We start from the raw sequence: 27,359 nt of genomic DNA on the forward strand, positions 1-27,359 counted from the left end.
TGATTGTATTGCTAATTCCAACGTCGAAAATTGTAAATTAGATCTTAGTTTTAAAGTCTAAAATACTTCATTTCTCTTGAAATTGAAGCTTTTGAGATAGAAGATGGATTTTACTTACTTTGATCAATGCGTGTGACTAAACGTTGAAACGTACGTGACGTATTCATGTGAATGGCAGTTGATAATAATGAACTAGCAAGTGATAAAAACGATTACAGAGTTATCTAAGTTATAGTGATGAATACTGAAATTACTTGGATACGAGCTTGTGTTTCTGTACATTCAAGATACGAAGATACGATATACTCTTAAATTTTATTGTTTTACATGTAAAGCCCTTTAGGATAATTGTCTTTTAATTAGATAAAGCGCTATATAAATTTATAATGATAATGATTAATAGAAATGAGAGCACGTAATGCAATTCAAAGCGAAAGTATCCTCAATTTAATTTGATTGTATTCCCTGCATGTCAATTTATCCACTGTTTTCATTATTCTAAAATATCCCTATCATAAACAAAGAAATACAGTACCCTCTCCACATTTGATACCCAGATCGTCACGATGACCACAGTATGACGTCACTATAATGCGACACCGTGTGGCCGACTCCTCTGTTCCTCTGCAGTGTATAAAACCATAATGTACTGGACCTGTGCCTCGACGATAATTCGCATCCAGTACACTTTCAGCGTAGGTGCTATTGAGAACCAAAAACAAATGCAAGTTATCTACACATAACATAAATTCTAACTCTTTCCAATATTACGGGGAATATTTCATTTCCTGGCATATATCCAGTGCGAGACCGACATTAACAATTTGAGACATCCATGTGAGATATTTCTATCTTACACCGTTACAAAATCAATTCGACGATGTATTTCCTATGATTTACGTTAAATGTAGAAGTAAGATATTTTGTATCGGATTCTGATTTACATGGGTTTCAAACTTGACGGTTTTGCACTTAATGAAAATTTACTCAAGACTTATTTGTTTAAACTTGATTTGTCTGTTGGTGTCAACACAACATAATAAACACAAACTATTCATTACATAAAATAGATACATAATCATGTCTCCCAAGGATACAAAAGAGGTTTGATGCTAGTAGATTAAAAATAAATTATGAGCTTTTTGCACTTGGTATAGAGACAAATTCACGATATAGAATTAGAGAGTTTACAAGATCAAATTAGGAGATCAGTGATATTAATTTCTAAAAATTACACGTACATTTTGTAAGTTACAAAGTCTTATTTTAAAATGGAACTTTAAAGAGTGGAGTTTATAGAATTTTTTTAATCATTGACCATAATACTGAGATCTCATTACAAAATGTCAGATGAATTGATTTAGTTTTTGTTTTCAGAATCGATGTTCTGTTTGGAGAGATATATCAACCATCTTAATGAATTACAACATTTGAATTAGTTCCAAGTCTCACCTACTTGTATCAATAATTATAAAACTTAAATACAAGTATAATGGTATACAAATTACAATATACATGTATAGGATAACACAGAAGTTATAAAATCATGCAGATTTTTTATTAAACAATCCTTCCGTCACAAAATGTAGTCCCTACCAAATGCACCGCTTTTGTTTCCAGTAAAGATTCATATTGTATTTTATCGCATCATCGCATTTGTTTTTGTAACAATATTGTAACTGGGAGAAAGCTATTATGTATAACTTTTATATATTGCATGTCTAGTCAAGATGCGTTTATGTCTGAGTCTTCCAGCCAATTTCGTTCTGTATTTTTAGGACTCACATTTTTCGTCATTTTAAATAAATGACAATCTTTTACACCCAACATGTAATTCTGTTATGATTTACATGGAAACAAACAGAGCTGCAATGTTGCCTTGGAATAAAAGTAAATATTAACATAAAATGCAGTCCCTACCAAACTGTTTCAAAATTTGAATGGACACAAAACTTTTTCAAGTGAATAGGCTTACATGTATAATATACTTGCACAAATGGGATCAATATTGAACCAACACACACTTAATTATAGCAACTTGTGCAGTTTTGCTCAAATGCTCAGAAGCTAACTTTCTTAATATAGTTTCACCTCAGGAAAAAGACTCGCCAAAGCCTCGTCCTAGATTGCTAATCTTCTCCACTCGGTCAATTTTCCTATCCCACACTCGTACTAATAAAAGATATATATATATATATATATAGTGTGTGTGTGTGTGTGTGTGTGTGTGTGTGTGTGTGTGTGTGTGTGCGAAATAAAAGTCAACAAATATCATACCTTGGTAGACCCAGATTTCTACACAGAACGTTGGCGATCTTATTCCCAGAATAGCCGTTTTCACCACAAATTGTCCCCCAGCTGCCGTTAACATAAAGTCCAACTCTTCCCTCATAAATTTTACTTCCACTGCCTGTTATGGACATGGTTTGATTTTCAAGTCGTATCGGATCTGTTGTAAGATTTTAACAAAATGAAACCACTGTAATTGATTGACCTACTGATGCACAAGTAGAAACTACGAACCTCGAATATTTGATGATTGCTTACCTTTAAATATCCCAACAAATTCTCTATATCAACCATTCACGTACATTTCCTTTCTTTTTTTATATGGAATACTGTACTTTTATTACCGAATGCATTAGCCCCAAAATGAAAATAATTTTACATACCCATTGACAATTTTTTCTGGCATTAAAATATGGAAAGTTAGAATCACCAGCCCAAAAACTCACACACCTTCACTGACATTGCATGTATGAATATATATAAATGTTTACTTAATGTCATTGCAGAATGGTTATGTAGGATGTGAATTGGTGAGTAAATACCTGTACAACTAAGATTTCTGCGAATGAATCCTGATTTGCAAAGACAGATTGGTTGTCCTGTTTGTGCATGACAGTCTGAGATTGTTTCATTGCAGGGGTTGTTTCCCTGTAAGCATTCACAAGTGGCGCCAGTGAATCCTGATTTACATTTACATTCTCCTGTTGAAGGATCGCAGCTCTTTGAATTCGTTTTGTTACAGGAACAAACAATGCAGTCTGTTCCATATCTCCATTGTGGGCACTCTAAATGGTATAAAATTTCACTCGTACAACTGAGTTGTCATTGATGTACTACAGTGCTGTGGTGAGTAGATTTTGGAATGAACACCATATAATACATAATGTTTGAATATATATATATATATATATATATATATATATATATATAGATGAATAGTTTTGTGTTTCTCGACTTTTACTATTGGATGTATTTACTGCATCAAATACTGAATTCTTTTTACAAACTAGATAGATAGATAGATAGATAAAAATCAATTTCAGTGTGGGTCATGAAAAATTCTTTTTGAGTGCAATATCTTTTAGACTTTGACGAAGGTGACGGGATGCATTCATCTATCATTCCTAAATGCTGGTGATATTTATATATCAGACAAAATAAGTTCACGGGTAAGTTTCACCAGATATAGAGTGCCCGGTCCATTCTGAACTCGATCGACCTAACCAATCATCAATATGTTAGTAATATTCATGACAAATTTGCCAGTTTCAATGCATATTACCCTGAACTCTTTCGTTACTTGCATGCATGTAATATAATATCGCAAAAGACAACATTAAAAGGACGGAGTGCAGTAAAACGAGAATCGATGTCCGCAATGAGTCGTGGGGGTTATACTTAAATTTTGTCAAAGTGGTCTATTGATTTTTTTATATTTCAATAATCAGTCAGGTATGAATTAAATCAAAACGCATGTTCTAAAGTGGGGCTGTAATGTGTTTGCAAATTCACAAATAATACACAGAAATCATTACCATTGCTAAATTATAAGGACCATTTCATTTTTTTTTTACTTAACATGATCACAATGCATGTATTTGACTCTGTAGATCATGCAATGCTGGTTAGAACAAAAATTGAACTCATAACATTCTGTTCCATGTTCCGTACCGCGTTTCAACAACACCTGCTAATTTGCTACGTTCGTTTTCGACAAGTCCGACCTAACAAAATAACTTTTATATTAATTTTAAATATATTTATTTTGATTTTAAGTCATGCAATGGCTGTGCATAGGACATCCTTGTCAAAAGTTCACGGAACATGAATGCTAGCGTGCATAAGTATGAATATGAAATAATAATAATGATAATAATAATAAATATGATTTTTTGCATTTCTGTATTAAAAATTCTAAACGGGCAATACAATCATTTTAATCTAAAAAAAAAAACAACAACAACAAACAAACGAAGACCACAGATCGATGTCGCACACCACACACAATCAACAACGTGAAGATGTCTTATACCGGTAATTCTTTTAACGCCGTTTTCTCAATTATGACGTAAAATTCAACAAGCCTGGTTTTGTCTTGTGGCGGCCAGGTGCGTTGCCAGAAAGAAAGTGAAGTGTACGAAAAGTACGGCAAGTGGTCTGAGATGTGTAGGCAGATATAATAGTGGCAGCAGGGCTTTTTCCCCCAGGGGAGCCCCTAGGTTTTACATGGGTGACGGGTGGTTTCGTCCCGATTACATATTCGCACCTAGTGGATTCGCACCTTTACCTGTACGCCCCAAGTGGATTCGTCCCAAGTGGTTTCGCCCCCATTGAGTATGTAACAACAGTGGTCGGAACGATTGATTAGTGCATCCTCTCCGTTAACGACGAGCAATTGAATTGAATTGAAATCAGGGGATGAATGCTATACATATTAATTTACCGACGCCCAAGGTATGTTCATTTTGATCATTATACCAACAATTTTTGGATGTTTATATATGGCAACAGTGGTCGAGTTTGCCAATTGCTGTCTGACGTGTTTCATACCGATTGTTAGGCCGTTATTGGCACATTGACTTTGACTACGGATGACTTCGTTTACATGGTCAAGATATATGACCCATGGTGGGTATGACCGGTCAACAGCGGATGATTACTTCTTCTAGACACCTGATCCCACCTCTGGTATATTCAGCGGTCCGTGTTTGCCCAACTCTCTAATTTGTATTCCTTATAGGTGTTAGGAGATTGGTCACTGTTCGTTATCTTTACTTTTCATAAAACGTCGAGTTGAAGGCCACAGCAAGATAAGCTTCTGAATAAATTCTGCCTCGTAAGAATATAAAAACAGGTCAGCTAATAAAGGAGCTAATAGATTCGTTCCCATGGGAATTCCAACCAACTGTTGGAAGACCTGATCACCAAAGGCTACGAAGATATTGCCGATGACGTTTTGATATCAGCTTCAGAGTACTTGTATAGTGGTGTTTAACAAAGAAATATAATGTAGGGTCAAAAGAGTAGTCGGGATTGGTTCAAGTTCACATGATTTGGGTGAAACCGATCAAATTTTACACTTTCTTTTTACCATCTACTTGTCACGGTATCATCATTAGCAGTCAAAAAACATTTTTCAATTTATTTATACATAATTATTTATAATAATTATACTCACTTAGTCCCACTAAAAAAATGTTTTCCATTTTTTTCTTTCCATTTATTTTCAGATTTAATCTTTTCATATTACTTTTTAATTTTATGATATATTTTATTTTCCGTCATAGTTCAACACTAGTTATACAGCTTTACACATCTAGGTACGAAATACTCATTATAAGCCGTCATTAGAACGAGTTAACATACCGTTTAAGGATACTGATTAGTTAACTCGTTCTTTGTTTTTGACTTGATCCAGCGTAGGACGAGTCAGTTCAGATCTGTCTTGACGCTCGATGGGAACAGACTTTTCTATTGCCACATATTACACTCACAATTTTAATATGTAAACGTGTTGTTTGTTATCAGCTTTTGTAGTTTAGTTATAATTTTAGTTTCCTTTTCTATGTAAATATTCTATCGTCCTGAGGAAGGGACAGGTCGTCGCTGAAATTTAACAATTCACTTCTGTTCGTGTCGTTGGTCATTTTTAGTGCTTTTTATATCCTTTTTTATTTGACCTCGTATCTACTATTAGATCCGACACTGTGGATGTTGAGTGTTGTTGAATTATAGTGCTTTATATATATATATATATATATCAGTCTAAAACAACAAAAATAAGAAGACAACACAATTTGTTAAAACAAATGTGAAGTCAATCCAAGTACACACGGTGAGTTGGTATCAAAAAACACTTTTAATTAGAAAATAATTTTGTGCATTCCTGTTTTAGAAGCTCGGTCCGTATCCTGCTCCAGAAGCTCGGTCCGTATCCTGTTCCAGGAAGCATGACCTATAACGCCAGAGTTGGTGTCCTTTTTTCTGACTTCCGGTTGACTTTCCTGTCTAGTTCAACATTCCCTTTCATACAAGATGCTAACGGTTTAGCACCAAATTACTTAAAAGACATCATCAGTGTACCAACCGAACCGACCTCTGCGTTCTAATGATTCTTACAAATTAATAATACCGCATGGCGATTTGAAATTGCTGCAGCCACCCTATGAAGTGGTTTACCATCGGAGACAGGGGACTATATTGCGACAAAATATATAGCCTTGGATTATTTTATTACCCTTTTTATTAGGTATGTAAAGAGGATTGTTCCTGGATAAAATTCAAAGTTATATATAAGAACTGAAGTTAATAAGCATATAACCATTGTACATAATAATACATAAAATGATAATAATAAAATACCTGATGCGCACCGTATTCCTACTGCAGCGTTACAATTCAATGAAGGAACCATGCTTATTTTACAGTCTGTTACAGAGGTCTCTGTTCCGTCACAAGAAGACTTCTTAATCTGGTAATCTGGCAGCTGAGTTTTGGGAATATATTTGGCAAAATATCCACTTGGGTGTATCCTTTAAATTGATATAACTTGAAATAAGTATCTTTAAATCAGAATGACACATGCACACCTCACCTACTTCTACATGTACCTACATCGTACATTTACAAACATTGAAATGTGTCACTTTATGTTTTCTGTCCTGTAAAATTCAGCTTCCTGTAACGTGGCACCGCGTGCGTCTACATTGTATGTCACTCAATGGCTTCTCAGAGTCTACAGATGACCAGCAATTTAGTTCCGTTATTAGCTTACCTGTTTTGTACTCTTACGAGGCAGAATTCAATCAAAAGCTTCAACATGAGGAGAAACAGTATTTTGCTGTGGCTAGTCGTTTTCTTTCATGTCAATTCGATATACACTTGTATCACAGTGACACAACACTTCAATATCTGCTTCGTATTTGGATATTTTATTTCAAACTAACAACTCAAGTTTTCGATAACTTTAGCTACTACATCATCAACTTCCCATATTAGCAACATTTCATTATCACTTCTCTATGGTGTTTATGTCTGTCAACTGATTCGATACGTGAGAGTTTGTTCTCTCTGTGGTCATTTTTAAATCGAACCATGTCACTGATAAATATGTTGCAGTGACAACGTTTTAAGCAGTCTTGTTTAAAATCAGCATTTCGCAGATTACATGTATATGACCGTTATGATAATCAATTTTGCAAATACTACCTGTCATTAGGTCGAATGCTGCCGGACGTGGATCTTATCAAATGCAAGGCCATTTTTTACATACTGACTTTTACTAGTACTCCGTTTACCCTGATCAAGATATAGGGCTCACGGCGGCTGTAACCGGTCAACAGAGGATATTTACTCCTCCTAGGCACCTGATCCCACCTCTGGTGTGTCCAGGGGTCCGTGTTTGCTCAACTATCTATTTTGTATTGCTTATGGGATTTATAAGATTAATCACTGTTCGTTATCTTCACCTATCATTGACCACTGTTCATTATCCCCACCTTTCATGTATCAAAATCTCAAGTTGATTTTTGATTTTCATCTCTTTATAAATCTATCAAGTTAACATTGTTAACCCCTCAAAAAAAAATTCCATTCTCAAATACTTTTATCATGTCTAGGATAATGATTTTTAATTTTGTCTACTCTTAGTTACTATGTTTACTTCAGTTTAGTATTATTCCATGTCCCAATTATGAATTTAGTGTTCTTTGTTTTAGTTAGTTTTACATGTAAAGCACTTTAGGGTAATTGTGTTGATTGTATAAGGCGCTATATAAATGTACAATATTCAAAATAATACCATTAATAATGTTTATATCTATTGTTCAGGTACCAGTTAGTTTGTATGCTTTACACTCCATTCGAGAATTTGTCACTCGTACAGAGACGTCACCAGATTTAGGTGACGTCACCAGATTTAGATGAAGTACCACAAAAGTCGGTACCAACATCTCTATTGAAAAATACTAGTACATGCACTTCTCAAACGAATACACTGACATTGAGTCTGTGTGCCCTTCCTCTTGTACCTTGGTTTTCATTTGAAGGGCCTTGAGTTTTTCATCTTTTTTTTTTATCATTCATGTAAACAAAGTTTTGGTGTATCTCTAATTTGCCCATTTGAATTCACGATTTCAAAAAGTTGTAAATGTTTCCCCGACCTCTCCTACATAAATGAAACATTTCAAAAAAGACATTGTGGAGTAAATCTTGTGAAAAGTTACTTAGTCTATTAAAACCTTAAAGTCCTGTGTTCCAATCCAGGCCGGAGCATTATTAAACATTTAAGTAGCGATAACGTACGGATTTAGGAGACAATATACCAAAAGTAGTATGGTATCGTATACATAGGGGGAGTCTCCATCGTAAACTTCATATGTTTGTGTGGCGGTGTTCCGTTATCACCTGCTTATGGTCTTTGTGTATCTCGGCTGATTCGATGTGTGAGAGCTTTGTTCTACGCGTGGTTGATTTTTAAGTCGGGGCGAGCTGCTGGCAGAGAGGTTGATGATGCAGGGGTTTCGGCAGTCTCGTTTGGGGTAAGCATTTCGCAAATTCTATGGTCGTTATAACGATCTTACGAAAGCCCAGAAGGCTCATTCGAGATTCGAAATTCAAAATACGAGATTCAAAATTCAGAATACGATTCGAATTTCGAAATTCAAAATCCAAATTAACCAATCAAAATTTAGGTAACAATAGACTAAAGGGTAGAGAGTATATGCACATAAATTTAAAAATATGACAGAAAGCTTATTCTTCTAATATGTTTACCAAACAACGAAACATTTCTTTTGAAACTATAAATGTTATGATGCATACTTAGCATGCAGACAGGCCCGTAGATGTGGGTGTTTGGATCAAATACTTATCTATTATATATAAACAATAGAGGAAATTCGAACCAAAAATAAATATTTCTCTCCAATCTGTTCTTTTTACATTTTTTAAGGGTCCAGAAAGCTTAACTACATGCGTCATTACGAAAGAAAACTAATCTATCCACGTTTTAAAAATTATCTTATCCCACTGATTCATATTATGGAGAATATTTTGACATTATAAATCAAGTCATTATATGCAAACAGACCTGCAGAAATTCAGGTTCATAGAAAGCGGGGAGGGGGGGGGGGGGCAATGGAATCGAAGGTTATATGAATAAAATCAACTGATGACACCCAGTAGCAATGAATTCTGATTTTAGATTAAACTATAGGTTTACCTGCATACCATAATTTATTTTACATGAAGATAACTGTACATGTTTGAGTTAACAATGACACAGGCGCATGTGATTAGAGATTTGAATGAGATGACTTTGGACAGAAAAAATATATTAAAAACATACAACGGATAGACAGCTATTATTAGAGGATTTTAATTATTAAAGAAGAATTACTGGGAGTGAATGGGGCCCTGAAACTAGCTGATAAGCAGTGTAAATAACTTTTAATCGACAAATATCTGTCATGGGGTACGGAAAGGGGTAGATTGAGGTGCAAGCCTTGTTATATATTATGAATCAGTGGGATAAGACATTTTTTAAAACGTGGATAAATTAGTGTTCTGTGATAATGACACGTGTATTTAAGCTTCCGGGAACATGAAAAAATGTATAAAGAGACACCATAGATCAGGGAGAAATATTTATTCGTGGTTCGAATTTCCTCCATTGTTTACATATAGGTTATAGAACAATATCCTTGACCCAGGCTCCTATGAATTCTTTTCAAGTTATTGTTCGTTAATTTCCTTAATTTGCATTTTGTTTCATTGTTTATAGTTTTTACAAAGTTGGCCGTTATCATTATTTTGTTTTTATTTCTTTTTTAGCATATTGTTGATTTCAGTGTTTCAGTGACTGACATCCAGACTGCATTCTTTGTTACCTGTAAGTTTTTAATTCATATTTAGGAATTTACATTAGGCATGGTATTATTTTATTCAACAATCTACACTCTTCAATTTTAACTGTTAAACATTCAGATTTTAAAACAATAATTGACATAAGAAAATTGTGCTCAAGAATAGAATTTGTTCATATTTTTTCTAATACAATAAAGGTTAATGAAGAGACTGGTTTGTCTCCTGGAAACTACACCCAGAAGTATGCAGACAAACAGTTCAAGCGGCGACTGAAGGTTGAAGAGAGGTCAAAACTTCCCTCAACAAAGAGAAGGCGACTACAGTTAATTTTTTTAAGGCCAGATGATATTAACAATTTTTTCTACCTTTAGCACTGAAGAGTTCACATGGTAAAAAATATTTTGGTTGGTTTTGGTTTTCTCATTTATAGTTGTTTGGAACTCTTCTTTTTAAGAGCAGGAAAGGGGCTCAGTAAACAATGTAAACAATTGTGGTGCCAGAATCATTCAAGAGGAGAAAATCAGGAAAAATTATTAGTAAAAAACGTCATCAAAGGTTACAGAATGCTAAGAAAGGTTATGCATTATCCCTTGGACGTAAGATAGTGAATGTTTATGCCAATAACAACGTGATGATCGAGGAGAAGTTGGATGAATCAAGGAAAAATTGTTCGTCTGGTGATAATTCACAAGAATGCCTAGGAAATGAAGACACGTATCCATCTGATGCATCAGAGAGTGAGGAATCGGAAGAAGAGCATGAGGAGATGATTTGTTGGAGAAGTGGGAGACGAGTTGTGGAACTTGGAATTCTAGTGGACAATTTGGAAAAAGGTTGTGTTGTGTGTGGTAAACCACTAGATTTAACAACGCATAAGACTTTGGGAGGACGAAAAACGGTATGGACTAGGATCATTGTTATATATAAGATGCTAACAGGAAGCATGCAGTCATCTTTTTTCTGTTTCTACTGGGAAACATTATAATGCAGAATCTAACGTAAAATGGCACATCAAAGAGATCCTGTATTAGACATTTCTTTATTTTTTTCCAGAGATGAATAGCCAAGGAAAACCAAGAGTGACAAAAAACAAAAAAAAAAAACAAAAAAAAACAAAAACAAAAAAACAAACAAAAAAAAAACAACCCAGTAAAATCATAAATGCCATTGTAAATTATTTTCAGAAGTTGTAAAATTTTACTCTTATATTATGGGAGATAACTCTTCTTTGTCGTGAGAAAATTAGCCAATGTGATATTTACAATTTTGCTTCTACTCAGAAAATTCACTCCGTATGGTATATGATTTTTAAGTTTATATTAAACTTTAAACATTAAGTCAACATATTATGAAGTTTATTTTAATTTGTAAACCTTTACTGAGGGTGCAATGTCCATATATGTAATTTTATTGAAGCAGCAATTGATCTTTTCCAAGTGTAAAATTTGTAATGCATTAATATTTTACATGTTATGTTGTAAATCTAATATCAGTACACTCTGTTCTCCCTGACAACCATTTTTTGAGATATAAAGAAAGGTAAACAGATGAATAATAAACTAATTTACCATGATAACTATTGTTTTGTACTTGTTTTGGAAATATGGAAAATATTTCACTCTCCAAGTCAAAGGCGAAAAGAATTCAAGGAATTATCCACTTTTATAAAAGAATGACATCATATAAAGTCTCTTCGAAAGAAAAAAATTGTTTCTATCATCTGCCCTTAAAACAAGAGAGGAATGTTACACAATGTGCATTACAGGCACTTGAGGGTGACACATATCAGTCAGGTACTGTTATTTTTCTGATGTAAACTTTATAGAAGATTTTCTTTTGTGAATTAATCAGAAAATACAGAAATTTTTATTAAATCTTAACATAATTTTAAAAATTTCAGAGATTGGATTAGCTGATGAGATTGACACAGAACAAATCCCAGATCCTGTCCCCCGAGGTGTTTTCAAGCCTGTCACCTTGTCCAGTGGAACTCCTTCTCTTGTAATGTTTGATTTAGAAACTACAGATTTGAGCAAGTTTTAAAAAAAAGGTTGCTTGCATGTTAATGGGCATACATAGTAGTGCATTGTAGAACATTACATTTCAAAATAATGCCCCCCCCCCCCCCCCAAAAAAAAAGTAAGGGGGGGGGGGACTCAGCCAGAGGCAATATTGACCAAAAAAATTAAATAAATAAATAAACATAAAAAGAGAAAAAAAGGTAATTAGAAAGGGGTCAATGTATGGATAAGTAAAATTAAAATTTGATAGTGTTTTTGTATGATTTATTCAGAATATTTTGACTCTATTTCAGTTCGAGGAAGACAGATGCCACATATTACACAGCTGGCTGCAGTTGAAATGGAGACAGGATCTATGTATAATAATTATATTCTCCCAAAGGTGCCCATTACAGAAGAAGCACTGAATACAACTGGCATAGTGGTCAATTCAGATTTACAGAAAATGACTGTCCATGAAAAAGAAGTCGATGCAGTAAATATAACATCTGGACTGACAGAATTTTCAAACTGGTTAAAGAATTTTCCCAGAGCTATATTAGTGGCGCATAATGGAAGGAAATTTGATTTTCCTGTTGTTATGAACACATTACATTCTTTGAATTTGACAAATGTGCTCCTTTCTGCAGTCTCTGGATTTACTGACTCGCTTAGTATTTTCAAGAAGGCATTTCCTGGCCAGCCAAATTATAAACAGGAGACCTTAGTGAAGTCACTACTAGACACCACATACAGCGCTCATGATGCAATAGAAGATGTCAAAACATTAGGAATGTTGATGAAACACTCTAAAATATCAGGTCCTGAAATTTTACCATTCACTTTTCCACCAATTGCTGTGCACCATGGCCTTATTTTCAGCAAGGAGAAATCAAAAAAACATAACTTCACTGCATGTTCTCATAGCAAAAGGCATTGTGAAACATAATACAACTGAAAACATTGCAGGTTGTGGATTGAACTTGTCACACCTTCACAAAATATTTCAGAGAGATGGTGAGGATGGACTAAGAGCTATATTTTCACAAAAAACATCCGACGGTCAGCCACGAGTTTCGTCTACAAAACGTGTTCTAGATTCTGTCATTCCAAAACTTGTGGATTATTTTGAGAAACAATATGAAACATGAATTGTGTCAGATATATTGCAGTATCATTGTATATTATGTTGATGGAATGAATAGAATATAAAGTAAAATTACTTTTTACTTTCCCAATGCTGTAACATTGTTGCTATGAGATATATTCCTAAAGTCTTAGATGTTCTAATTGAAGATCAGCTATTAGGTCAATATTTGAGGTCATTGTCAAGGTCAATGTAATATATATTTTATTTTGACAAGTTTTTATACGAAGTCTACATTTAGATTGTAAATTTAGTGTTGTTTTGTTAAAATATGCATGTTTGCAGATTTGTTTTTTAAACAAAAGTGTTCTTATAAATTTGGGGGGGGGGGGGGTAGGGTTGTGAAAATTGTAAAAAAAAAAAAAAAAAATAAATAAATAATAAAAAAAAAAAAACTAATTATCTCTGGTAAAAAAAAATTTTAATTTTATTTTATTTACTTTATCATACATTGTTGCAAGTATTTATAACAAAATAACCTAAGCCAATCCATTTTTCATTTTTCTATGAGTTAATTTATGAACATCACATGATTTTTATGAGCCGAAAAATAAAGCAGACCTGACAGTAATCTTGATTTTCTTGACTCATTTTGCATTAAAAGCAACATAATTTTTTATCCACTATTTATTACAATACCAAAACTACCAAAACCCATCCCCCCTTTTTTTGATTTTTTTTGGTGGCGATAATTTCTCTGAAATATGTGGATTCCTTGTCTATCATATCCCAATTTCGATTTATATAATCGTTTCACGCTTTTTGTAAGCTGTAGACATTGGCTTAGCCTTCTATTGGTATAACAAATTGTATTCTATTATATCGATAGAAGGCCAATCTCTAAAGCTTACAAAAAGCGTGAAACGATTATAGAAATCGAAATAAGGTTGGGGTCGACAAGGAATCCACACATTTCGGAGAATTTATCGCGGCAGAAAAAAATAAGAAAGGGGGGGTGGTGGTAATAGTGTCCATACTTCAGATGCCTGTACAAATATCTTCCTCACTCGTTCATCTATTTTTTTTATGTGCGCCTGGGTGTAAATAATAGAGAAAATTCGAACCATGAATAATTATTTCTCTCCCATCTATGTTCTCTCTTTTTATATATATTGTTTTATGTTTCAGGAAACTTAACTACGTGCGTCATTAGTCATTACCACAGAACACTAATTTATCAACGTTGTCCCATTCATGTATGTTCTATGTACAGTACAGTATTTATAGTCTCAGGAACCGGTAATTTTGTCCGTAATAGTAATAGTAAGGTTCTATACTATATCACCCCCTAATAAATATTAGGAGATAATTCCAATGTTATTTATTACAATTGTTTTGATTGGACGAAAATAAAGCTGAACAAAAGTTTACACATCAATAAATCCGAAAACGCGATGTATTCATACACACCTGAAAACAAATAACATAGTCCGGAAAAACTATTCAAATTTTTGGAATTGTTAGTAAAGTGAATGAATTGGAATTATAAGAATCAAACGTTCTTTTATTCAGTTTGTGAGCAAAATGTCCGGAGTTTACACATCGATAAATTCTTCAAAAAGAACGTTTAATCCTATATTGATATAATATAGACCCCAACTATTATTATATTACAGACAAAATTATCAGTTCCTGTGGTACGTAGGTTGATATAATATGAATCAGTGCATAAGATAATTTTTAAAACGTGGATAGATTAGTATTCTGCCGGTATCACGCACTTAGTTAAGCTTCCTGGAGCCTAAAAAATGTAAATAGATACAACATAGATCCGAGATAAATATATATTCATGATTCGAATTTCCTCCATTGTTTATATATAGATAACTGGGAAAAAATCAATCTAGAATCAATTGTTGGAGGTTTATCATCGGTTAATATACTTCATATACGATTTCACTTTAAGGTATCATGTGTATTCGTCATTATTTGACCTGGTTATCACATACAGTGCAAAATTAATATGTGGGAGCTGGTACAAGTTTACTGTCCGCCTCCCTTCCCACAGGCACCTGAAGTATGGATATTACTACACCCCCCTCCCTTTTCATATTTTTTTTTTGGTGGCAATAATTTCTCTGAAATGTATGAATTTCCAGTCTGTTACGGCCATTTCGTTAATTAGTGCTCTCTCTGGAGTTGTGATGTGATGTCATCATTTTTGGGGCACAATATTTTTTATGTGTAGAACCCGTGATTCTATTATGGCAGGACGCGGCAAGTGCCATACCTGCATTACCAGTTTTCCAGTCAAATGTTACTAGTTAACTTACCAGTCAGCTTTGTACTGATAATTATGTTCACTGAAGGAAACTTCTGAATTGGTGAGTGTATTATTGTTTTTATTTAGGTATAAACTGTGCATTTATGTATCTCAGTAAATTTTGCATTAGTAATTTCAGTATAAAGTAATTGCTTTTAGTATTTGTGCAATTATATTCAAGTTCATTATTTATAATGCAATTAGGAAGTCAGGTAATATTATTGACATGTATGTGATATTGTTGGATACGTGCACATTTATCAAGTACTGGAGATAACTCCATTTTCACCATGTTTTCCATTCTTTATCTGTAATAATCTAGAGTTATGCCACTTTTGTTTACATTATGTCGGCAATTTTTCTTATCCATACTGCAGTGTCTGTTATTTTCTAGTACATGTAATACATTATAATTGATTTGCTAGGATGTGTTATCATGTGTGATTTAATCTGAAATATCTTGTATTTATTGGATATTTTCTTTGTATTTTTTGTAGTAAATCGTCGTTAAACGCATTTACAAGTTGTTTCCTACTTCATTCCCTATTTGGCCAGTACACAGTCTATCTCATCCCTCTTTCGATTCATGTAATCGTTTCACACTTTTTGTAAGCTTTAGAGATTGACCTTCTACCGGTATAATAAAATATCACTTTCTGTGGGCCTGTCTGCATGCTAAGCATACATCAAAACATTTATAATTTTAGAAGAAATGTTTCGTTGTTTGGTAAACATATTAGAAAAATAAGCTTTCTATCATATTCTAAGTTTACATGTATATGCATGTACCCTCTAACCTTTAATCTATTGTGACCTACATTTTGATTGGTTAATTTGGATTTTGAATTTCGAAATTCGAATCTCGTATTCTGAATTTCGAATCTCGTATTTTGAATTTCGAATCTCGAATGAGCCTTCTGGGCTTTCGTACGATCTAGTTTGCCAATGTAGCCTATCGTTAGGTCAAATGCTGTCTGACGTGTTTCATGCCGATTTTTTGACCGTTTTTGGCACACTGATTTTAATTTCGGATAACCCCGTTTGCCTGATCAAGATATAGGGCTCACGGCGGGTGTGACCGGTCGACAAAGGATGCTTACTCCTCCTAGGCACCTGATCTCACCTCTGGTGTGTCCAGGGGTCCATGTTTGCTCAACTATCTATTTTTATTGCTTATAGGAGTTCTGAGATTGATCACTGTTCGTGATCTTCAAGTCAAATTTATGTGCGTACGGTTCGCCGCAGATTGTTATACGACGTCGTTTGAGCGTTTGTAATGAACACGAATACCCACATCGATATAGGAAATACCGCATGACAGTGATTGATCAAATATCAACAGACGTAAGTCTAAGAGGGAATGTTTTGTATATTAATGCGGGTATTGCGTCTATTGCAAACGCTAAAACGGCGTTGTCTAACAATCTATGGCGAACCTTAGGCACATAAATTTGACGCATGTGATAATTCTTATATAACCCGTTGTCAAGTAATGTTCCCTTTGCTACATTTGTAACCATCACCCTGGAGCGCGTGGTTTTTGTCTTCAGAGGGTAACAATATGTTGTTGTTTTTTAAGGTATATCGACCAATCAGATTCGACTGAATTACATGAAAGTAGAGTAATTTTAATTGTTGGTAGTTTTCAAAGTGATATAACCTGGCAATAAATTAAAGATGACCTCTAAATCTAATGCAGGGTTTTGTTCATGATTTACATGTAACATGACACTATGGGTGAGGGCTAAAATAAGACGTGATTGCTGCCCAATCCCATTCACTCGTGTAGGAAATAAATATTCTTAAATCAAATATAACCGATCTGTTGCATATATACATGTACGTAGCTGCGCTCCCACTAACGGTAACACCTTCAACATATTATTTTTACAATGAAATTCTCCAATACATGCAGGTACACTGAAAATTGTTTGAGCAGCAACTATAATATGCATTGATATATTTTATATTTCTACTCACGTTGGTAGACCAAGTTGTCTGCAAATGACATTTACAATAAAAGTATCCTGAGATCCTCCGGATCTAGTGCTTATGCACAAAGTATTCCACGTCCCATTTGTGTAAAACTCCACCTCCCCACTGTCGTTGGCAGATCTATCCACGAACCGTAAACCAAACTCTATGAAAACATGGAATTATTTATTCATTTTACCCATGATCAATATTTTGTCATAGCTTGAAGATTTGTCGTCTGCTTTTAAAAAAAATTCTACTGAATTGTTCAAGTTATAAAAATTTAGATATTTTTTGGTATATTGTATAAAGGATGAAGTCCGCAAAGGTTTTTATTCGCTTTCTAGGATAAGGAAAACGAATAACTTTTTCCTAATTTTGAAGCGTTTACTACACCAAATGCGTTTCATTATTGAGTCAAACCTGTATAATTTACGATATCGCATACAGAGGTCTGGTTTTAGCCAGATTGCGATTGTATTCTCCTAATACAAAATTTAAACCCCGATGAGCATCGAATCGGTCTATGCAGGAAAGTGATTTATTTCGATGTAGACTGTCCGCTAGTTCAGGAGGCATTAGCAATTGTTGCATAGGTTGATATTGCCAATAATCATGTACATGTATTATGTGTGGTGCCTTCGAAACATCCGAAAGGAATCCCCAAAACCTCCCATAGTAAATTCATATCCATGAAAGCAAGGGTATAGTGAATTATTATAAAAGAACAATGCCACAACAAAAAATAATTATCCAAGTACTACATCGAAGAAGTATCCTCTGCATTCACAGTCAGTTCACCCCACGATGTTTGGTACTACTCGAACACCCTGCGATCCCCAGTACGATTCGAACAAAATAATCCAGAAATAAGTATAGAAAAATCTACACAAGTAGGAGTGTCGTAAAAATATCGCAAAGCCGAATAAGTATGCTTGAGTAGTTTCCTTACTTCTTCAGAAGTATCATGCTATTATATATTAGATACAATTTAGCTATAATTCTGCTGGTTTTCGAAATCACAAGATAAACGATTTTCTCCATAAACGAAAAATTTGATAAATGCAAAATACGCTTACACATAAAATTTAAAAAAAATCTGATGCACTCAAAACACGAGAGAAAACGTAAACCTGACAAATGGAAAATCCGATTCTGTAGGATACACACGCGATGTTTTTCGGATACTGTACTAATAGTTATGTCGTTTTTAACATACTGATTTATACTACGGATTACTCTTTTTACCTGATTAAGGTAGAGTGCTCGTTACGGCTGGGTGTGACCTTTAACAGGGGATGCTTACTTCCCCTAATCATTTGATCCCATCTTGGATGTTTACAGGGGATCGGCATTTGCCCTGTTCTTAATTTTGTATTCTCTATAGGAATTATGAGATTTATTACTATGCGTTATCTTCACTTATTTCATAGGCATTCCAAATTCAAAATGAACCCAACAAAATAGTTTTATACCATTACCCCTTTTTGTCATAAACATGCCCATTAAGGATAATTCTAATCATGTGCGAAGTTAGATAATTTTCTGACAAATTTTAACCCGGATTTGTCCCACTTTAACTTACCATTGCATTTATTCTGTGACGTTGATGTTACTCCTTTTTTGCAAAGACACACTGGGTTTCCGTTGTCCATATGGCAAAACGAGGTTGTAGGGTTACAAATATGTTTTCCATCCTGACAGTCACAAGTCTCCCCAGAAAAGCCGGCTTTACACGTGCATTTTCCTGATTTATCGTCACATTTCTCCGTATTGTTCTGATTGCAAGGGCAAGGAAGACAGTCCTCGCCATAATGCCAGACAGGACACTCTATAAAACAGTGTACAAGAGCCACTGTACTCACACATAGAAGGGTTCGTAGTAATTAGCCTGTTTTATCATAATTTCCAAGAAATATTGCCCAACTTTATTTTACATCTGTATCAGACGTGGAGAAATTGAAAAAAGTGCATGCAGTGAATTTCAATGTATAATGGATTCATTTGATAATTTAACGGTAAAACAATAATTTGAACAAAATTTCTTAATTTAAAGTTTACCATTTCTTTAATCAATATATCACTGTTGGCTTCAATAATACGTAATAGCTTTGTCAATTTCGGTATTATACTGATTAGCATTCATCAAAAAAGAACAAACGACAGGGTACTCTATATTTTCAATGGAAAGTCGGGATCTTAAAAAATCCAACTTCCAACTTATTTTCTTTAGAAGGATATTCAATTTCGAAATTGAACAGAATTAAATCGGGAAATAACGCTATATATCCGGGGGTCCCACAGGGGGTAGGGGTGGAGTGAGATTTGTGGTTTGCTTGAGTTATCTCTGTAAAATTTTACACTAGTAGTCTAGTACAGAAAACTTCAGAGTGCGAACGATATAATATCAATTATGAAATTCTCGTCAGCCCTGTAAAGAACGATATAATGTCAATTATGAAATTCTCGTCAAATTCTCGCCAGTCCTGTAGAGAAGAATTGTTTGTACTCCTCGTAGTAAGCTTCGCTGTCATCTCACAAATCTATGTTTCAAAACTCTTCAGTTCAGGACATACGAATTTTCCCCCGAGTCATGTTGCTTTTGGTGTTAACTTTTCCCCATTAAGCAACTCTTATGAAGTCGTAGTTACGCAAAGGGTATTTATCCATCGTTAAATTATTTATGTTTGTCGTTTACTAAATGAACCTCATTATAATTCAATAATTCATTGTAATCCCTTAGTATATTAAAGTTACTCACGTGAACCACAAATAACAGCAAACCGAGGCTCTCTGCCGCAATCATGTTTTCCAAAACCAAAGGAAGGATATGCCTTTTCAAAGTCATAGGGACACCTGTGAAGAGCTGTTTCGTTTCCCATACATCGGTAATTCATTTGAACAGACTCTGCTTCCTCCACGAGATCTTCGACCGTTCGCAATTCTGCCATACATCGAGTCCTTGGGATTAGAAAATTAATCGCTCACATATGAATACCAAACATTTTATCATTTCATTCTTCTTAAACGCTGTTTGTTAATTGAACCAGCCCTATCGAGGTTCAGATTCAAGAATAGCACAACATTGTCAAAGACTTGTGTAATGCATTTCGAATCCATCCCCCAGAACGCCCGTTTTTCGTTGTGTTTAATCACGGTGATCACTTAAATTACATAAAAAGTTCAGCACGGGTACTTCCGGTTATTATTGTTCACACTCTTTACAATGTCGTCTGATAGAAAATTGTATTTTTGTGTTGCCGAAGGATGTAATTCCGATGAGAGCAAGAGAGACATGCTTACATGAAAAATATAAGATTTTACCCCTTCCCAACACAGATAAAGCGCCTCCTCGACGGAAAAGACTGCTTGATCTCTTGACAAGAGACAATTATGAGCCGAAGAGAAATCACGGAGTGTTGTCTTCGTTTTGGTAACGGGGAACTCTTTCGAAATTATCCATACCCAGAGCTTTTCACTGACAGGTATAACAATTCTAAGGAAAGCCTGAAGGTTTGTAGTGGTTTTTATAATAAACAATCGCATATAAACAGATTTAGATTGACGTTATATTGGATTAATTATTTTTGCTACTTGATTTTAAATCATTGATACTGATTTAAACCGAAATCGAACTGCATGAGAGTTTGCTGTTTATCTGTTTTGTTTCAGCATGATATTTATATTAGCTTGCAAAGCATATTATTGTAAAACTGTTTTGTGCTTGTCAATGAGTGTGTAAGAAACTAATATATATATAACTACACATTTGAGATACATGTATTGTTAGTACACTTAAATGCATATAATTTGTATTACGCAAGATCGTAAATACTGAGTTATCGGAACTCTCTTGTAAAGAAGTCCGGAAAAGCGTGTCGATCTTGGGCATTTTTTTTTTTTTTTGTTTATTCAAAACCGCAGGTGCTTGGGTTCAGGACACCCCCCCCCCCCCTTCCGAATAAGCTACATGAGTTGATTTAATTATTTTTTTTTGTTGAAAATATTTCTAATACATGTCAACAACGTCGTGCATACCCCTAAAGTCCAAAATAATTCAAAATAAGCCCTTTTACAAAAATACCCTCACTGGTTATTATAACAGTGAGGTTATTTTTCTAAAAGGGCTTATTTTGGACTTTAGGGGTATGTACGACGTTGTTGACATGTATTAGAAATATTTTCAACAAAATAATAATTAAATCAATTCATGTAGCTTATTCGGAAGGGGGGGGGGGTCCTGAACCCAAGCACCTGTGTTCAAAACATGGCATCGGAAGACGATTTAACCTCCATGTGCTTTCCACAATAAAATCATTTTTAAATGAAAGGTGTGTAAAAATGTCTGGATACAGGAAAAATGAACTTCTGAATTTAGCTCGCGAAGCTATATATTTTGACGCAAGCTCTTCTCAGCTTTGGGAATTTCCTGGCTGACTGCAGTGAGAAAAAATCCACCACATTTCCATTAAAATCTATCAGTTGTGGGTATTTCTGCGTATTATGTTTCTTTCTTGAATCATTACTACAGTCTACTGCAATGCAATGATAGTACACCATTGTTAAAATCTGGTGAATCGATCACGACAAAAGTTGCAGAACTGGTATTATTTACCAACATGCCCAAATTCTCGCATACTCTGGGTCTCGCGAGACTTTGAAAGGGGAAAGTAAAATTTAAAACCAAGACGGAAAAAGTAGTCGCGATCTTGCGTATTATAAGACTCTTTCCACAACTTCGATTTCCAAGAGACAAAAGTCTATTGTGTCAGCTCCTTACACACCCCAACGGAGTCCCAGACAGCAAGGGAAACATCACATGTATGTATAATAGGAATGCCAATTTTACTCGGATAGCCTTGTCGAGTACTCGGAGGGTTTAGTTGAGCGATAGTCGAGTACTCGGTAAAAAACAACAACAACGGGCTGACAGGGTACAAATGTACCTAAGTCATCAGTATGTTTCATGGTTTTAATCATGGGATCTCTTAAAGTATGTCTAATCAGTGGATTTCCGAGGCATGTTTATAGACGGACATCCAACTTGAAATGGTTTATTTGAACATGAACGAATTAAAACTGGTTTGACTTTACCATTACATGATTTTTACTCACAAAAACATTAAAGCATTTAGAATTAATGAACATTAGGAATGAGAGTACCAAACCCCGGATTCGTAACCCAGACGCAGTTTATCCAAGATTGAGCGTAGGTATAAACGTCTAGGTATTGCGTGATTGGCTAATATCAAGAGTGAAATTATTTGGAATTGAAAGAAATAATATTTGAGGTTTAAATTAAATGTCAAGATGAAAAATTATCGTATAAAATTGAGAAATGACTTAGGAAATTACCATGGTAGGGATGTGCTTAAAATGAAGGGCGAAATTTACTGCAGATTGCTATGTGTTGTAAAAAAAAAAAAAGAAAAAAAAAAAAAAAAGTACAAATATGGCCTATAAAAGCATCGGTACCCTATATAATTTTTGTCGTTTTTTATCAGCACTTGGAATGAACTTTGAAATGTTTGCGGTCATTTGTTTAAAATTAATATAGCTATTAGTGAGAGGGCAACGGGTTAGTATTGAGGTCTATGGAAAATGAATTGGTACTCTTTTCCCATTGCTAGAAAGCTATTTTTATCGAGTACTTGACTATGAAAAATTTAGTCAATGGTTGGTATGACCGAGCGATAGTCGAGTACTCGTTGACATCCCTAATGTATTATCATTTACTGATAGGAAAAATCATCAACAAATTACAAGCTGTAGCATATGTATGCATCTCTGTAGATAAATTAATAATATTCATAAGTGTTTCTGAGGTACATTTATGAAAAATAATGAGCATTGTTCTCTTTATTTAAAGAGTGTTAATGACAATTTGGTCATTTCTGTTGGAGAGGAAGAATTAAATAGCAAATGGTGAGTTTTCCAATAACTTGAAGTTAGTGCATGTCCGACAGACGAATCATTGACTGCCACAGATGAAAATATTTTTCTTGATCTAACATTATAAACTTAATGATTACCACTTTTTAGAAATTTGTCAACTTGACAAATCATGTATACTGTAGATACTTGTGTAGACATGCATGAACTATTCCTATGTCAATGGTTCTGTGCACAATGGTACAATCCCCTTATCACTTGTTCATATATCAACAATCTTGAGAATAAAGCAACCAAACTACATGATCCTGACGAACTTAAGGGACACTCGTCCATGCAGAAAATCAGAAAGGGTGATGGAAATGTTAAAAAGTGCACATGACTGTGACACAATGAATATACATATACATCTTACAAAAGGTTTCATCAACATTGAAGTATTGGTCAGGACAAGGCAGTGCTCTAAAGAAACTATATCAAGAAGGCAGTCGAAATGCAAAATCGGGGGGTGGGGGTGGGGGTGAAGTTCAGCAAGTTTGAGTAGTTTGTTTTGACTTTGGTCAGATTGCGTCTACAGATTGACTACACTTGTCATGGCTGGTTTGTTCGATCTGTCCAGCTCCAGAACTTCCCAAGTCTTCACCGCATGAATCAATTTCATTTGTTGTGTCTTCAAACCATTATTAAAATTGCCTTCAACAAACAAAATAAAATTCGTGCTTTTATCTTTCCAAATTGTAAAATTCTATCATTGACTGTACTGAATTCTCCATCAGAAAACCAAGAAATCCAACTGCTTGAACGTTTAGTGTATATTAACAACATAATACATACAAAGTATCGGTACATTATGTAGCTGTGTCTCCTTCGGGTACATGCTTCAGATATGTGTAGAGGGAATGTTTCTGACAGGTATAACACCAATGATATTTGTTTTTCTAATACACCATGCAACCTGAAGATGAGGTTGTGGAAGACAGGGGGCTTTTGATAAGGTATCTTCTACTACAACGCAGAGCTAGAGTTCACTAAGATATGTTCTTGGGGAAAGGTAAGCACATGTTTTGCCTCTCTGAAAAACTGAAAAGAGAAACATTGCAAAATCCTGCATACATGTAGAAAATTAAATACATTTCATGCGATGTTCAATACTGTGCCAAAAATTGTTTAACATACCATGGCTAGTACACATGTAAGTCTTATATTTTCATTTCCATCCAAGAAAATATGATAATGGTCAGCAATGCAAGCACCTTGAGGCAAAACAGGGACACTTTATCTCTAGTTACCCCTCACCGCACATTTGCACTGTACTAGACCATCAGGGAAAGTCACTATAAATGAATAATCCGAGTCCACAAATAAACCACATAACTTAATTGCATTTAGTGCTGTTGTCTACTGCTCAAAATAAAGCTGTTCAGCGACTGATTCACGTAGCTTACTAAATGCCGAAGACGGTACATATTGTAATTTTGAAGTTTGTCCCATAATCATTTTTGAATGGAATTATCTTCATTTTCTGTTAATCTGAAATACAACAAGTGACGCAGTCATTCTAAAAAATTCTTTGTTCGAATCACTCATGATTTTCGTTTTGTCCTTTGATGTTTCTTCCATTGTTTTCATTATTGAAAGTAATTTTCAATTTTTCAGAAATGGAATCAATGTCAATACGGGATTGCATAGTATTGCAGGCATCTATCATTGTGAGCTGCTGGTGTAAGTTATCATGGAGAAGTTTTACATTTATATGCAATCGAAGGGTTACCTCTGAAAACTCACACAAACGTAAAAGACCCATCTTCCTGCTATGTTGCATGTAATCCCTATATTTTTCAGACATTCCCGATGATCTAGCACTTAAAAAGCCGTAAAAGTCGATTTAATCCACAATTGTTATATGACACTAAAAAATCAGAAGTACCCCTGCTGAACATTCCTGAGATAGGGTAACTAAACTAAGAATGAAAACGGTGATCCTGATGAACTCAAAACACGGCTATTGAGGAGTAATTTAGGTTGGTAAGCCCTGTTGTTTTGCATTTTGAAAACTTGAGAACGTTTCCCTTGCATATTCCTTTAGAAAACTTATATGCCATAACCCAACCATCAGAAACATTTTGGAGTTTTATTTGGTAGGAGCTAGAAAAATATACCCTACTCTTCATGAACCATAAATATTCTAAATTTTGTAAAGTTTTTGAAAATTGCCTTGGTTGTTATTTCAATCTCATCCGAGCATTGTTCACTCATATTGAGACGTCACCAGCTGTAGGTGACGTACCACTAATTCTATGCTTGGCACTGAGGGTCATGTATGTAGCAGTTTCTTTAACGTGATAAAGAGGTCCCCTCTGTCATAATCGAAATACCCAAGATTCTTATTTTGTCTAAGTCCCGAGGTTTTGGCGAAGCCGTATGATAGTGAAATATGGGGTCGGTTTTACTTAAGGGTGATTTGCATGCCTATCCATTCATATGTACCGGAAAGTTTGAAATCTGAAGAAAACGACGTTTGAAAGTGTTGCGATTGTTGGCTTCAAGGCGCATTGTAGTTATGAATAGACTATACATTTTATCTGGTGTTGTTTGTGGATTTGTTTTGGCCACATGATCACCTTAGGAGCAATCACTACCCATTTATATGTCTTTCGCTTGGGGTGGCCATGACACGAGCAGGACTCGAACTCACGACCTCCAGGTTACGAAATGAATGTTCTAACCACTATAGTGACTGGTTGAGTTGAAAACTTGGGCTGGGACGATTCATGGTTAGCTCGATTCGGTTCGGTTTCGATTCAGAACAGCACGGTTCGGTTATTTTCGATTCGGTTCATGTTAGGTCCAATTTATCTAATGATAGCACAAAAATTAACAGTTTTAATGAGTAGCATATTTGATTTGATTTCATTCAAGTTATATAACTATGCAAGGTGAAGATAACAAACAGTGATCAATCTCATATGTCGTCATTTGTAAACATCAGATCTATTTATAATGACATTTTATAACTTTGATAGAAAAAAAGAAAACATTGACAGTCTATTAAAATTTGTTATATTAATGTGCTGCATAAGTTGTGGACTATTAAACAAATCTATATTGAAGGTAAAATGTATATGATATTGTTTTCATTGATATGTAAAAATTCAATAATTCTATCAATTGAGAGTCTTTGAAAATTTCTCCTTTATTGATATACTTCTCTTATATCATCTGTCAAATCTGTGCCATTATCTACTATGTTGATTTCACTCCACCACTGACAGAAATGCTATATGTCATGTAAAGATAAACTGCAATGATTTTACGGACCATATTCTGTTGGTATCTGAATGGTGAAAATGCTAACTCTCAACACAGTAGCAATTTAAATTTCTGTTGCATAAAAACCCACATGTGCTGCAAAACACTCGGACGCCATATTTGTTGTTTTGGTGTATGTAGAATCTAAACCGAACCGAACCGAAAACAGGAATTTGTAATCGGTGCATCGAATCGAATGGTGTGAATTCGGTGCCCACACAGCCCTATAATGAAAACAGTTCATCTATCGAAAATGATAGCTGCTAAGCATCACAACTATATTTTGGGAAATGTATATAGGATTTGATCAAGTAATGAAAAACATATTGAACATTACTTTGCGAAAATGTAATACAGGAAAATGAATACAAATATTTTAAGAACATTTCATATATCTAGATGCAAACATTTAATATATAATTACGTAGACTTATACACCGTATATTTCTTTAGCATGTAAAACTTATACCGTACCAATTTTGATGCACCAGATGCGCATATAATATAGTACAAGGTTCTAAAATGTCACCCACGCAGGCAGCGCATGCCTATTGTACACATGGTTTGAACAAAGTATTTTTTAGGTTTAATTTTTTAATAATTTATCTACATTTTAAGG

General features: G+C 34.5%; 1 protein-coding gene and 1 long non-coding RNA gene across 5 annotated transcripts in view; one reads left to right on the forward strand and one right to left on the reverse strand.

The window, feature by feature from the left end:
• LOC125645465 (uncharacterized) overlaps positions 1–27,359 on the reverse strand; it is a 131,159-nt gene that overhangs the window by 100,379 nt on the left and 3,421 nt on the right. For all 4 annotated transcript variants that reach the window (XM_056140156.1, XM_056140157.1, XM_048871005.2 and 1 more), the window contains exons 3-9: positions 20,301–20,500; positions 19,125–19,370; positions 17,546–17,705; positions 6,652–6,821; positions 2,832–3,074; positions 2,278–2,449; positions 536–702 (exon numbers count right to left, since the gene is read on the reverse strand). In XM_056140156.1, coding sequence (XP_055996131.1) covers positions 536–702; positions 2,278–2,449; positions 2,832–3,074; positions 6,652–6,821; positions 17,546–17,705; positions 19,125–19,370; positions 20,301–20,500 — 1,358 coding nt within the window. The remainder of the gene's footprint in view (positions 1–535; positions 703–2,277; positions 2,450–2,831; positions 3,075–6,651; positions 6,822–17,545; positions 17,706–19,124; positions 19,371–20,300; positions 20,501–27,359) is intronic.
• LOC125645470 (uncharacterized) lies at positions 5,142–16,168 on the forward strand. Its single transcript, XR_008795899.1, has 2 exons — positions 5,142–11,948; positions 12,056–16,168. It is a non-coding gene; the product is annotated as an uncharacterized LOC125645470 (long non-coding RNA).

Source organism: Ostrea edulis, chromosome 6, assembly GCF_947568905.1.
Source record: "Ostrea edulis chromosome 6, xbOstEdul1.1, whole genome shotgun sequence".
Taxonomy (NCBI): Eukaryota; Metazoa; Mollusca; class Bivalvia; order Ostreida; family Ostreidae; genus Ostrea; species Ostrea edulis.